Source organism: Silurus aristotelis, assembly GCF_946808225.1.
Source record: "Silurus aristotelis genome assembly, chromosome: 4".
Taxonomy (NCBI): Eukaryota; Metazoa; Chordata; class Actinopteri; order Siluriformes; family Siluridae; genus Silurus; species Silurus aristotelis.
This window is the reverse complement of record NC_139577.1, coordinates 19,860,045-19,873,551: the sequence shown is the minus strand read 5'-3', so window position 1 is coordinate 19,873,551 and position 13,507 is coordinate 19,860,045. Positions and strand designations below refer to the sequence as shown.

General features: G+C 35.4%; 1 protein-coding gene across 6 annotated transcripts; it reads right to left on the bottom strand.

Moving 5' to 3' along the window:
- Positions 1-151: 151 nt before the first annotated feature.
- Positions 152-12,996, bottom strand: nt5c2a (5'-nucleotidase, cytosolic IIa). 6 transcript variants are annotated; one of them, XM_083539417.1, is made up of 19 exons: positions 12,886-12,996; positions 12,009-12,125; positions 10,021-10,059; positions 8,849-8,922; positions 8,120-8,237; positions 7,185-7,280; positions 6,741-6,832; positions 6,569-6,626; positions 6,209-6,302; positions 6,053-6,106; positions 5,853-5,936; positions 5,163-5,204; positions 4,487-4,594; positions 4,258-4,324; positions 3,996-4,166; positions 3,669-3,720; positions 3,385-3,445; positions 3,099-3,275; positions 152-2,705 (listed from the first exon to the last, which is right to left on the bottom strand). In XM_083539417.1, exons 2-19 carry the CDS (start codon positions 12,104-12,106, stop codon positions 2,475-2,477), a joined length of 1,716 nt encoding a protein of 571 aa, XP_083395543.1. In that variant the 5' UTR covers positions 12,107-12,125; positions 12,886-12,996; the 3' UTR covers positions 152-2,474. The 6 variants fall into 6 exon arrangements, with proteins under 6 accessions (XP_083395543.1, XP_083395542.1, XP_083395544.1 ...); XM_083539416.1 differs by having other exon boundaries at positions 12,873-12,974; XM_083539418.1 differs by lacking the exon at positions 12,886-12,996 and adding an exon at positions 12,679-12,860.
- Between the last annotated feature and the right edge of the window lie 511 nt (positions 12,997-13,507).

Here is a 13,507-nt window from a genome sequence, read left to right as displayed (position 1 = left end):
TCAGTGGTGTTATTGTCTGGTTACAGGTGTTCAACTTAAAGATTGGGAATAAAATTGTTTCTGCACCAATACAAACCACTTTTTTGTTGGTTTGTTTTTAATACAGATCTCCAGCATGCTACAGGTTACAGAAAGGAATAAGGACAGAGGGTTGATCACAAAAACAATCTTTATTTTAGCAGTAAAATTACAGAATGTTATCCTGTATTTGTTTTTCATTATTAAAACTGTAACTAAGGCAAAATAGAACACAAACTGCAATAATTAAACAGGTTTTTTTTGTTTTGTTTTTTGCATGATTGTAACTGTGTTTACTGCTTTTTAAACACCAACGCACTCAATGTTTATAAACTGGGTTGCGTATTTTAGTGCAAGGCCAAATGACAAAATCAAAATTCCAGACTATTCAAGCGCATGTGTGACCGTGTTCTGGTTAAAGCCCATTTTCAGTGTGGAAGCGGACGCATGCAGTCTAAGCTTTCAACGTTTTACATGTGCGTCACTCATTTAATGCTGTAAACATGCTGCCTTTTCCCCATAATATATAGCTGTTTCCATGACACACTCAAGGTGATACTGCTGTCTGGAAAGGGGCTAATGTGCATGTTAATCACTGAAGCATGACCTTGTATTATCTCTGCAGGCACACCAATGAGGACTTGCACAGTAAATGTTTTGCACAATCAGTAACATGCTGATGAATAAACGGCATCTGTTAAAAGCATCTTACACCCACGTTATCAAAAATAAACAAAACTGGGAGAAAAGTGACTTTTTTTTTTTAAAGCAATGGATTCAAAAGACAAACAAAAAAACAGACAAGGTTAAAGACAACTCAAAGAAAACGTGCACTACAACCCAAACTATTTACAAACAAATGTGGTTTCTGAACACAGCCATTTAAAGAGAGCACTCTGGGTACAGATTACTCCTGCACCATCTGCTTGTGCAAACAATCGAACAAAATTAATTGTTTTTATTTATTTATAATAATAATAATAATAATATTTATAATACTGAGACTTTTGACCCTTTTCAAAAGTGTCTATAAAACATGCATTTAGATGACAAGGATATATTATGCACAGTACATAATGCAGCATGTTAAAAGCAAACCGTTTTATATTAAGCCAATAATCTATATGCTTTTTCTGGATTAAAATAAATTTAAACAGCAGAATTACCAATCGGTGATGCCATAACTGATTGTATTACACGATTTAACGTCTACATGTAATTAAATAAAAGGCAGTACTCAGTGTGGGCTGAGTGCTCGAGTCAAAGCAGGACATTGGTGGAGAAACCACAAATTACCATGAATTAATCAAAAAGAACTGCTTCCCTGAAGCACATGATTACAAGTCGCAATCTATTTTTAGAAATAGACCCGTTTGTCAATTAGTAGCAGGCAAACAATAAATCTAATAATAATCATCTAAAGAAAAAAAACACAACAATAAAATTCAGTCAAACAACAGTGCTCAAGTTTCAGATCAAAACAAAGAAAACATTAAAAGGAATATATTCATTTTGCAAAAAAATATATTGTAAATCTGTAATGAAAATAGCTGATCTGGGAATCTGTGTCTGGACAAGTGATCCAGATTCTTCTTCTTCGAGTTTACATACTACTTTACAGCAGGTGAGGCGGTAAAACTCTCCAAATTCTCTGAGATTAATATTGATGCCGCTGCCCTCCGTGTGCAGGTCCAGTAATTCAATCCCTTTGGTTGCATTCAAGACAAATGCATAGTACGGGAGTTTCTGTGCTCTCTAAAACCGTGTATGCATATTCCATTTATTACAGTGGAAACAACAAAAGGTTTACTCAATTCTATGTTGCAACAGCTCAATTATTCAATGTATTGTTTTAACACATTATGAGCAAACAGTTCCTGGCAAATAAAGTTTGAGAGTGTGGCGTTTTACTAAACATTAGTTATAGTCAGCTTTGGTTAATGAGAGATGCAGTACTGTAATGAGAGGTACAGTTCCCATCATACAGTAGGGAGTCACTTTGAAGGGAACCTGCCACATGAAAGGTAAGGCCATTGCATGCACATATTTTCTGCTTAAAAATGCAAGTCCTGTAAGGCAAATATGTTTGTTCTCTTAATATCATGCAAAGTCATGGTAACGGGTAACAAAAATGAGTAGCCGTTTCCAGCGATTTAAGAAAGCAGGCTGATACTGCCGTCTCGGCCTTAAGGCAATAAGAGGAAACTGCTCAGATGGTCACACTGTGGGTTACAAGGTGACCCAGATACATAAGATTGCCTGAACAACAAAAGGCACCCTCAAAGCTTCTTAGCTTTACTAAAACTCTAACAAAAAATTATAAACTGGGGGGAAAAAAAGAAAAACAGAAGATAAAGAAAAGAAAAATGGTTTGTGAATTATAAAAGCCATGATATACAGATTTCTTGATAGGTTGTAGGTCCTAAAAGACCAGTTACATTATGGCCTTTGTACTCTTACTCTTCCTCCTCTTCCTCATCATCGTCCTCATCATGGCAGTGTGTGATTTCCTGTGGTGTCTGCGGGAACAGGTGAGGAGGCTGAATCTCGCTGATGGAGCGGGTCAGCTGGTGTTTCTTACACTCGTGGTCTCTGTAGTCCACAGAGTAGCGGTTGCGTGTTGCCATTGGAGATTCTAAATCATTGATCTCCACTTGAGTGTGCTCTACAGTGGACTCGTGTGGCATCTGAATTTAAAAAAAATATATTTATAGCTTGTATTGTATTGTATAATACTGAAATGTTAAGTTAATACAGCTTTACAGCATTTGTTGGCAAAGTTTAAACACATACATTATATATAAAACATTGTTACTGCAACTAATTTAGCTTCAACAAGATTCAAAATAACTGTTGCTCTTGATGACAAACAAATAATTCACTACAGCTGAACAGCCAGTCAGAATGGCCAATCCATGAATGGATAATTTGTTTGGTTAAATTCACACTTTGACTAGACTTGTAAAGTAAGGACATGTAAATGTTTTTCTGTAATTAGCCCCAATATTGAAGTCAATGCAACTGCAGTTTGTGGACAATAGCAATCCTTGGGAAATGTGATCACAACGCTCCACACTCACCAGCACATGTGCAGCTCTGAACAGGTAGCTGAAGGGGTAATACAGTAGGTTGATGAAGGAGGCAGCATATAGGTCAGCATAGCGCATCACCTGCGAAGCAAACAGGGTCTGCCGAGAGCCACTGCGGAACAGACTACCCATCATCCCATAGCACATGTCCATGTCATGAGTTACTTTCTGTTAACAAACAAACAAAAAAAAACCCCACTTTATTTCATTGTCCAATAAATGATGCGATTTAGTATTGTCTAGCTCACTTCATTTTAATATAACTACAGCTCAAGACCTTTATCCGCCTCTGAAGTGAACTAATGTCGGGTCTCTCGTTACTGCTGCTGTCCAAATGCCTGTAAGCAAAAAAAAAAAAAGAAGGTCATGGATCGGAAGTGGTGAAAGAAAAGAAGCAAAAGCAAACACATGCAGAAAAAGAACGTAAGAAAAGCCTGCAATGTGTAGCTCTTAAAATAAAACCCCATTTCCTCAAACATTTTAGTGACTTCAGATTTACAGAACAATGCGTGTCCTTGTCTTAGTTTTAAAAGACAAGCCACCACATTCAAAGACACCTACTTGTAGAGTTCTGCTAGAAAAATATCCAGACCCTGCAGTTCCTCAAAAAGAGCTGAAAGAAAGAGCAGAACAATACAATTAAATCAACACTCAGCTCAACATTCATAAATTACAAGAAATCAACCTATTCCAGCCAACTTAGTAATCATATACAACAAACAGGTCCTGCTTACTTTTTTTCCCTACTGTTTCAAACAGATACATGTCCATTCCTCTGACATCACTCGTTTAAAAATAATGCTTACTTCAAACAGACTAAAAACACTTGTTAAAAAGATTCTTATTAAAAACTAATTATAATAAATTCATAAGTGAAGTGAGACTTACAACTCTTGTCCGTCCACACATGCAGCTCTTGAGCCAACTCTGGAATCACAAGGAACGTTCTCCATCCCTGACGCTTCTTAGACTTAAGGATGTCACCAAAAATGTGGTCACCAATATACAAGATGTCTTTCCCTTTAGCCCCCAATAGATCACACACAATGTCTGAGGATCCTGTAGAAAACACAACGCAATTATTTTCCAGCATACACAAAGAAGCACAGTAAATAGTCTAAATATTAGGCCTAGACATAGTATTACTTACCACCAGAGTACACTATGCCATGCTGCAGTGGCCCTGTGTAGGTCCCAATCTTTAGTCTCCCAGTGGTCTATAAGAAGAAAAAGTGAATCTATAGTCAAAAACTGATCATGTATTATGACTGCACAGCTAAAGATGAAGCACTGGGTAAGTTGGATGAAAGTTGTGCATCACTGGCAGATTGAGAGGTTGCTACATGTTCCTAGACACAAGATGCACTGTGCCATCGTACTGTATCAACTTGTCTCAGGACTGTGCCCTCTCCAAAAAACACAGGCTTCCTGGCATCAACCAGAATGAGGTCAAAGTAGGATTGCCAAGGCCGATGAGGTGTGCCAACCTGAAAATAACACAAGCATCAAGTCAGGACAAAAACCTTTTGTTCAACTTACACATAAATTAAGGGTTAACAGGTAAGGGAAAAACCACTGAAAACATTTATATATTTTTATTTTAAAATTATATACACAAGGGTACAGGAACAGAGACAGGGAAATTTAGCTATATCCTAAATAATTTGTTAACTAAATAAACTGCTCTTTCACAGCGATCACTGGTTAATGCATTATAATATGTATTTAATAAGTTTCTTTTCGGCTTCTCCCGTTAGGGGTCGCCACAGCGGATCCTCCGCACGTTTGATTTGGCACATGTTTTACGCTGGATGCCCTTCCTAACGCAACCCTCCCCAATTTATCCGGGCTTGGGACCGGCACTAAGAGTGGCTGGGGATGGTTCCCTGACCGGGAATCGAACCCGGGTCGCAGCGGTGGGAGCGCTGCATCTTAACCACTAGACCACCAGGGGACCTTTATAATATGTATTTAATAATATATATTATTTACAGTCAAGTATACCAGGTATTACATTAGCACCATTACAAGGGGATGATAATTGTTTCAACTTACTTTTGGACCATGAGCGAGGTCGAACAGATATGTCATAATTTTCTGAAAGTGTAGAGAGAGAGAGAGAGAGAGAGAGAGAGAGTCAAAAGTTTGGACACACCTTCTCATTCAAAGAGTTTTCTTTATTTTCATGACTATGAAAATTGTAGAGTCACACTGAAGGCATCAAGGGCTATTTGACCAAGAAGGAGAGTGATGGGGTGCTGCGCCAGATGACCTGGCCTCCACAGTCACCGGACCTGAACCCAATCGAGATGGTTTAGGGGTGAGCTGGACCGCAGAGTGAAGGCAAAAGGGCCAACAAGTGCCAAGCATCTCTCGGGGAACTCCTTCAAGACTGTTGGAAGACCATTTTAGGTGACTACCTCTTGAAGCTCATCAAGAGAATGCAAAGCAGTAATCAAAGCAAAAGGTGGCTACTTTGAAGAACCTAGAATATGACATTTTTCAGTTGTTTCACACTTTTTTGTTATGTATATAATTCCATATATAATTCCACATGTGTTAATTCATAGTTTTGATGCCTTCAGTGTGAATCTACAATTTTCATAGTCATGAAAATAAAGAAAACTCTTTGAATGAGAAGGTGTGTCCAAACTTTTGGTCTGTACTGTACAATATGTTGTCAATATTTAAATATACACGTTTTCAATACAATATGTTCGTTAGACAATATGCTGAATTACTTACATCAGTGTACTTGTAGTCACTGTTAGTGACCAAGAAAACTTTGGAAACTTCATTCATGCGACTAAGAAGCAAAGGCAACTTGGCCTTGTAGGAAACAAGAAGCACATATACAAAAACAAATTAAAAAAAAAAAAAAGAAAAGAAATTGAACCAATGCACTGCGTAACAGTGTTTTCACAACAGCAACTTGTGTTACTCACATCTTTCACCACATATTTCTCTAAGTTTTCAACAGTCTTCTCTTTTAGTGAACCCTAGAAGAAAAAAGAAACCAAAAGAAACACACTTATTAGCCATTACAGTACAATGCAACCTTGATAAATAAATATCTCTGTTGAAAAGTAGCACAATCTTGCCTTGAAATGGACCCAGTCAACTGCATCTCTGACATCCTGGAACATGCTCTTGAAAGACATGAAGAGATCACCATCCTTAAAGCCATTCACACAGCTTTGAGGAACAAGATCAACACATTTTATTAGCGAGTAAAAGATCAGGCATGACAGGCTGTATAGCCAAAGCTTCAACTGCAAAAAGGAATAAACATCCAGATATTTCACTACTTATGACAAACTGTTTTTAGAAAGAGCCTACAGAATTCAGATCAAACCCTAAATCAACATATCTAGAGATATGGAGTCTAATTAGAAGAAGCTTTATATTTATATCAATATATAGATTATATCAAAATAATTTTTATACTGATATAAACTAACCTAGTGTATCTGGAGCAGCTGGTGAAGAAATCAACCAAGCAGGCAAAAAGGTAAGTCTCTGGAGAAAAAACAAAAACATATGAATATATACTGAGCAAATAAGACATGCTGTCAGCATTTAATATATAAAATAAATATGAACAACATTATTATTTTGATAATATAACATTACCTGGGAGGTTAAACAGTGTATTAAGGATGTAGAATCGATCTGTATCACCACGCTGGATGAATTTATTCGGATATAGTTCTCTAGTCTCTGGCCTATGCAACACAAAGAGAAATAAACAAAGCAAAAACTGCATAATTACGCATCCCTCAAATGTCACCATGAGATATATTTTGACAGAAATAAGTAAAACTGGCTGGTTTCTGATGATTCATTCAAACACCACACAAGCCAATGCATGCCAGAAAAGGTTCTGAGAACAACACTCCAATCAACAAGCCATTCAAAATACAAAAAAAAAAAAAAAAAAAAAAAAAAAACCTATCCCTATTCAAGCTGTATTTTCCAACTTTTTGACATAAAAAAGCACCACAAAAAGCTCAGTGTTCAATTTAGCCCTGTGCTCTCAGAACATATAAACATGCAACACTTTTATTGGGTACTCACCCACGCATGAAGTTAAACCCATGGGCACATACCAAAATGTTGCCATAGGCATCTACTTTCAACAGATTACCATATAATGTATCAAATACCAGGCCTCTGTAAAGAGCAAAACATAATTTTTAGAAATAACATTTTTAAAGAAATAGAGAAGTATAGTTACGATTTTATATATATATATATATATATATATATATATATATATATATATATATAGTAAATTATAGTAAATTTTAATATATAGTAAATTATAAAGTTCACCCCTCACAGATAGCAAACATTTCAGTAACTCTTCTCAAGGGACTATTGAAATAAAACTTGGATATATATTTGAGTAGTCAAGGTGCAGCTTGTATAGCAGTATAGATTTACTGTGCTCTAAAAATAACTCAACATACAGCCAAAATAGCTGGCAACAAAAGTGAGTATACCCTAAGTGATAACAGCTGAATTTCACGTCATTCATCATGTTCAGGTTTTGTCTGCATGACAGGACCATACAAATGTGTAACTTGTATTAGAGTGGTTAAGATTTGATGCTATGCGTACAATTCTCTCATACTGACCACTTGTTGTTCAATAAAGACTCTCTGAGGATTTGACAATTTGAATTGTTGCTCTTCACAAAGATAACCTTGGCTATAAGATCAGTAATACCATGAAATTTTTAAATGTTCACTTAGTGTATTCGTTTTGTTGCCAGCTATTTTGACAATAATGGCTGCATGTTGATCTGTACTGTTATACAAGCTGCCCATTGACTACTCTAAAAATATATCCGTTTCATTTCTATTATACTGTCCCTGGAGAAGATCTAGTAAAATAGTTGTGGAACTGTGAGGAGTGAACTCACTTTTGTGAGATACTGTATACAACATATACAAACATTTATATTAAATTATATATTTATACTAACAGAAAATATGTTTGGAGTTTACCTGGTTGGAAAGGTAGAGTCATAGACAAAATTTAGAAGCTCTTGTGGATAACCAATGGAAACCAACCTCTCCACTGTCAGGTCGAATCCTAGAGATTCATACTCAGGAGACTTATACACTGTGGACATAATGTAAACAATTAGAAATATACAGGAAAAACCTCACTTTTGTGACAAACAAATGTTTACAAATATAGTGTAGAGGACAGAAAAAGAGTGTTAAGAATAAGACACATGGACTGTGGCATTTTGTCTTACTGTTTGTATTTCAGTGCTCTGATTTTGCTATTGAATAAAGCATGTTCTAATAAACTCTAAGACTGTACGGCTTGCTAAGGGACTGATTTTCAGGTCTAATCATACACTTGTATGTGTAATACGTACATGCACTTGACTACCAGCTTTCCCTTCAAACTAGTAGATTCCACAAAAGGAGGTTTTTAACAAGCTGCTTTTCACTTCTAGGATGTGTGCATCTTCTCTCCAGTCTATAACTGATAAACACTATGGCTCTCTGGGTCAGACAAGGTGCTTAATAATGACAGTAAAGTACAATGTTGAATAGCAGATTATAAAAGCAGAGTATGTCTTGTCAAATATTCTCAAAACACAATTGTTTGTAATACAACTCAATATATAAATTCACTCTGAAACATGCTTAGTGCAATCTAAAGCCTTAGGACATCCCCTAAGCTAAATGTAGTGCTGAGTGAAAAAGCATGGTGCCTACCTGCTAGAGTATAATCCATATCAAAGCCGAAGCATTTAATCTTCTCCATTGCCAAACTTCTGTTAACAAATACTCTGAGAAAGGAAAGAATAACATTCAGTTGTGTGGCTGTAGTTCTGGAGCCTATAGGCTTTACCCCTTATCTGTTTGTAGTGTCTTTATAATAAAGTCCAATATAATAAAACCTAATTTGTCAGTGTTCATGTAAAAAAAATAACTGTGGAGAGAACATAGTTAAATATATTTAGAGCTCAAAGGGTTAAATTAACAGACATTTTTATTTAGTCTTAAAAATAAGTTTATTAGTGAAGAATTAAATATTAGCAGTTAGAAATGTAATTAATTCCATTAGAAGATTTTTAAATATATATTGTATATAGAATATTTCAATAAATTGTGATGTTTTTACTAAATAGCCTTTATTGTAGCTTATACAGATAAATAATAGAAATTATAAAAAATAAAAAATAAAAGCTATGAATTTTAAGCTAACCTGACTAAACCAGATCCTCTTCAAGGAATTTCCAGGACAGCATAAATTACAATTTTAAGTTTTAAAATGTAAAGTATTAAACATTTACAAAAGGAGTTTTAACCACAACAACTGAGTTTTAAGTGACTAATTAAGGATTTTTAAATGATTATATTTATAAAAACTGTGGACCAAACACAAATGATTAAAATTGTAAATATCAGTCACTGTATTGAGATGATATCCAGCCCTGATCACTTCTGCCAATGTACTGTATAAAAAAAATGTAAAAAAAAAAACGTAAAAAGATTAAACCCACATAGTATGTCCATGCCAACTGTGATTCACGGAGTTCAACACAGAAAAGAAAAATAATTAGATGAGATCTGTGAGGTTAAATAATCACCTTTCTGTAAAAAATTAATAAATAAAAATGACACTGAAATGCCAACGTTACAGATAAGTCGGGAGATGATATAGTAAGTGTAGAAAAATGAGAAAATGAAGCAAAGGTCACACACATATGGAATTCAAATAAAGACCAAAAATTGGTCTTTCTACAGGCACCTAACAGAGGCCACACCATAGAGTCAGGTGAGTAAAGATGAAAAAGGCTTTTTAGAAAAAGGTGATGATTTTGGTGGATATTCATCACTTACAAAAGTCAATACCTCAGGTCAATGACAAAACTTTCGCATACCTCATAGCAGGATGACATTGGGCCAGTTCCCGTGGTAAGCTTTGTAATAAAGGAATAAATGTACTATACATTACTATAATTTTTTTCATCAGCTTATTGCCACTGCATAGTAATAACAGTGATGACGTGTTGATCAATAAACACAAAAGACAAAATGACCAAGCTTATTTACCTGTCTTTTGTCTTTACAGTTAAATATTCAAATGACATTGTTTTGATTTCTGTTGTTGCTCATAAATGTTAATCATAAATGCATTTTTCCTCCCATTAGGTAGAACAAAGTCAGTCTTTATGAACCCAGAACCTCTTTTAAACAATGCATCCGGAAAGTATTCACAGTGCTTCACTTGTACACATTTTATGTTATAGTCTTATTTCACAAATGTATTACATTTACTAATTTTCCTCAAAATTCTACAAACAATACCCTATAATGACAACATAAAAGATGTTTGTTTGAAATCTTTGCAAATTTATTAAAAATTTAAAAAACTAAAACAAAAAAAGATCACGTGTAAATAAGTATTCACAGCCTTTGCCATGACACACAAAATTGAGCTCAGATGCATCCTGTTTCCACTGATCATCCTTGAGATGTTTCTACAACTTGATTGAAGTCCACCTGTGGTGAATTCAGTTGACTGGACATAATTTTGAAAAGGCACACACCTGTCTATATAAAGTCTTACAGTTAACAGTGCATGTCAGAGCACAAACAAAGCCATGAAGTTGAAATTGTCTGTAGACCTCCGAGACAGGATTGTATCGAGGCACAGATCTGGGGAAGGGTACAGAAAAACCTCTGCAGCATTTAAGGTGCCAATGAGAACAGTGGCCTGTGAAGTATGGAACCACCAGGACTCTATTCCTAGAGAGGGAAAGCAATCCATTCTAAAATACTCTAACACACTACCCTGGCCTGAAGTATTACCTAGACCAGTGTTATTTGTTTCTTATCTCTGTAAATTGGCTTTAAGCATTAGGATTGTTAAGGTTGAATAAAGTTACAATATATTTCTGAAAAATTAATTACACACAAAAAACTTGGTCTTAAGTTAGTTTAAATGCTAATAAATCTAATAACCTCAGAGGGTTGACAGTCATGAAAGTGATAGTTTTGTTTAATTGAATTGTCATAGTGACTATTACAGTACAGAACAAGGATTGCTGTAAAACTGTCCTACCAAGTTTCCCCCACAGTACGGCTGAAACGATTCCGAGTACTCAAGTAATTTGAATACAAAAATGCATCGAGGCAATTTATTTTCTTTTTTTTTTTTAACTACACATGGAGCACAGTGTTTCCCCACGGACCATTATTACTCACGCACCACCCACTAAACTCTGGAGTGCTCTGGACAGGTAAACACAGAATATGCTGCAAAATGAAAAATGGAGGAACAGGGAGAAAACAGAAGATTCAGGCCAAAGGAAAAAAAAAGTTCTAGAAATTTGGGATCATGTCAAATTAAAACATAAAAAAAAAAAGAAAAAAAGAAAAAAAACACGGTACAGTGTGTTTACCTTTTTTTTTATAATTGGAAATTAATTTAATAGTTTTATATATCTGTATTTGCCTGTTGATGTAATATGGCAATTAAATGCATTAAATGGGATATTCTTGCATGCAATTTCAGCAATAAAAATTAACATTTTTCTAAAAAGGAAACAAATTTGAATACTTGATCCTTTTAAGAAACCGGTCTTATTTTCTCTTGTATATTTAGTACTGCTCTTTAATAAAGAAAAAGTAAGAATACCCAATTACTAAAATAATCAGTAGCTAAATAAAATCAATCAACCAACCAATCAATCATCTAAAATAATCAATAGCCACCACAGAAAATGTTTGCACTTAAAGAATGCAATATGTCTGGATTGAATGAGAGTGTATTACAGACTATAGCATACATTACCATTACTATTAAAAATGGCTCATGTACATAATAGCAAAGACAGGTTTTAATTTTTGTGCTTTAAATTAATACCTGTGATAGGCTTCTCGTCTGTACTTCTTCATAGATAAGCCATCCATGTTGGCAGGAAGTTCTGAGTAGTTCTGAAGTCGATCACTCCAAGAAGTCATCTTTAAACGTTATTGTGGTCTGAAAAGAGGGGGGAAAAAGGTTAACAGAGACAGTCTTTTCATCAAATATGATTTCCCCTTTCATTTTCATCTTACAACGTAAATAAATTGATGGGTGAGTGAAAGCAGGTAATCCAAAAAAAAAAGCTTATGGCTTGAACATTTACATGATACTCTGGTAACAACTTTATTAGCTGGTGTTGATATTTATTTAATAAGCTTTCTAAAATGTAATTTTAATTTATAGATGAGTATATATATCTATAAGTATGAAACAGATTTGTAATTGTAACTAACCAGGAAAGACAAATATTCATATACACATAGTACAGAAATCCAAACAAAAGGCGTGGGTGGGTAGGTCATGCAGACAGACAGACAGACTTAAACCAAAGCACTTCTACATTGTGGTACTCAAAGCTAGTTAACGGTTGTTATTAGCAAACCCTGCTCGAAGTACTCAAAGTAAATTATTTATTCCTAATTACTTAATACGCATTTGTTTATTCACAAAGAAGCCGAGGGCTGCGTAACTAGCTGTAGGAAGTGTAGCTGGTTAGCAATATCGTTACCTAAACGTTACTTCCTCCAGCCCTTGCTGCTATAAGCTGTAAGAGCCCTCCAGCTAACACATACGCTAACAGACTAAATAACTGGTTTGTAATTCGCTTTAAACAAACATTAGCCACGCTTGACGTGTAAAGCTGACATTATTTAATCCTACAGCCGTATAGAAAGTCAACTCAGAGTTGAGTCTTTCACCCACCACTGCTCCTCACCTCGCGAGTCCTCTGGGTTTGTAGAAGCCGCAGTGACGAGCATACTACGCATGCGCACACTGGATTCGTGCCTCCGCTGCTGTGGACGTCGCATCTGCATGAACGCCTAGGGCGGGGTATAAACTGACTCTGAGCGCTATTTCTGCGCCTGGCAGAATGTGACGCCATGAGCAACGTATTTTTATTATGGGGTTGCATTTCGTTCAAACGTGTTCGGCGCGAGCATTGTCATGATGAGAGTTTTTAATAAGTAAGTAATTTATTTGTTTGTTTTAGTTTATTTCATTCTATTTTGTATTATTTATTTATTTAAAACTTCCAGCCGTAGTCAACATCTCGACCAATCATGTGCAAGATCGGAAAGGATTGAAACAAAAAGAACCTGGAGGGCAGGTGTTGCTGTGATTAGAGCGGATTTATTTATGCTGAACTAAAAACGTAAAGCTGGCAATATTCAACGTTGTGCAGTAATTGAACATAAAAAAAATTTGTACCAAATTAACTGCTAACAGTCCACTAGATAAAAACTTGTCATCACTTGGTTCTATGATCAATTTGTTCATCATAAGCAGAAATGTAATAACTTTAAGAAATAGATCGTTTACAAGACATCACCTGCTTG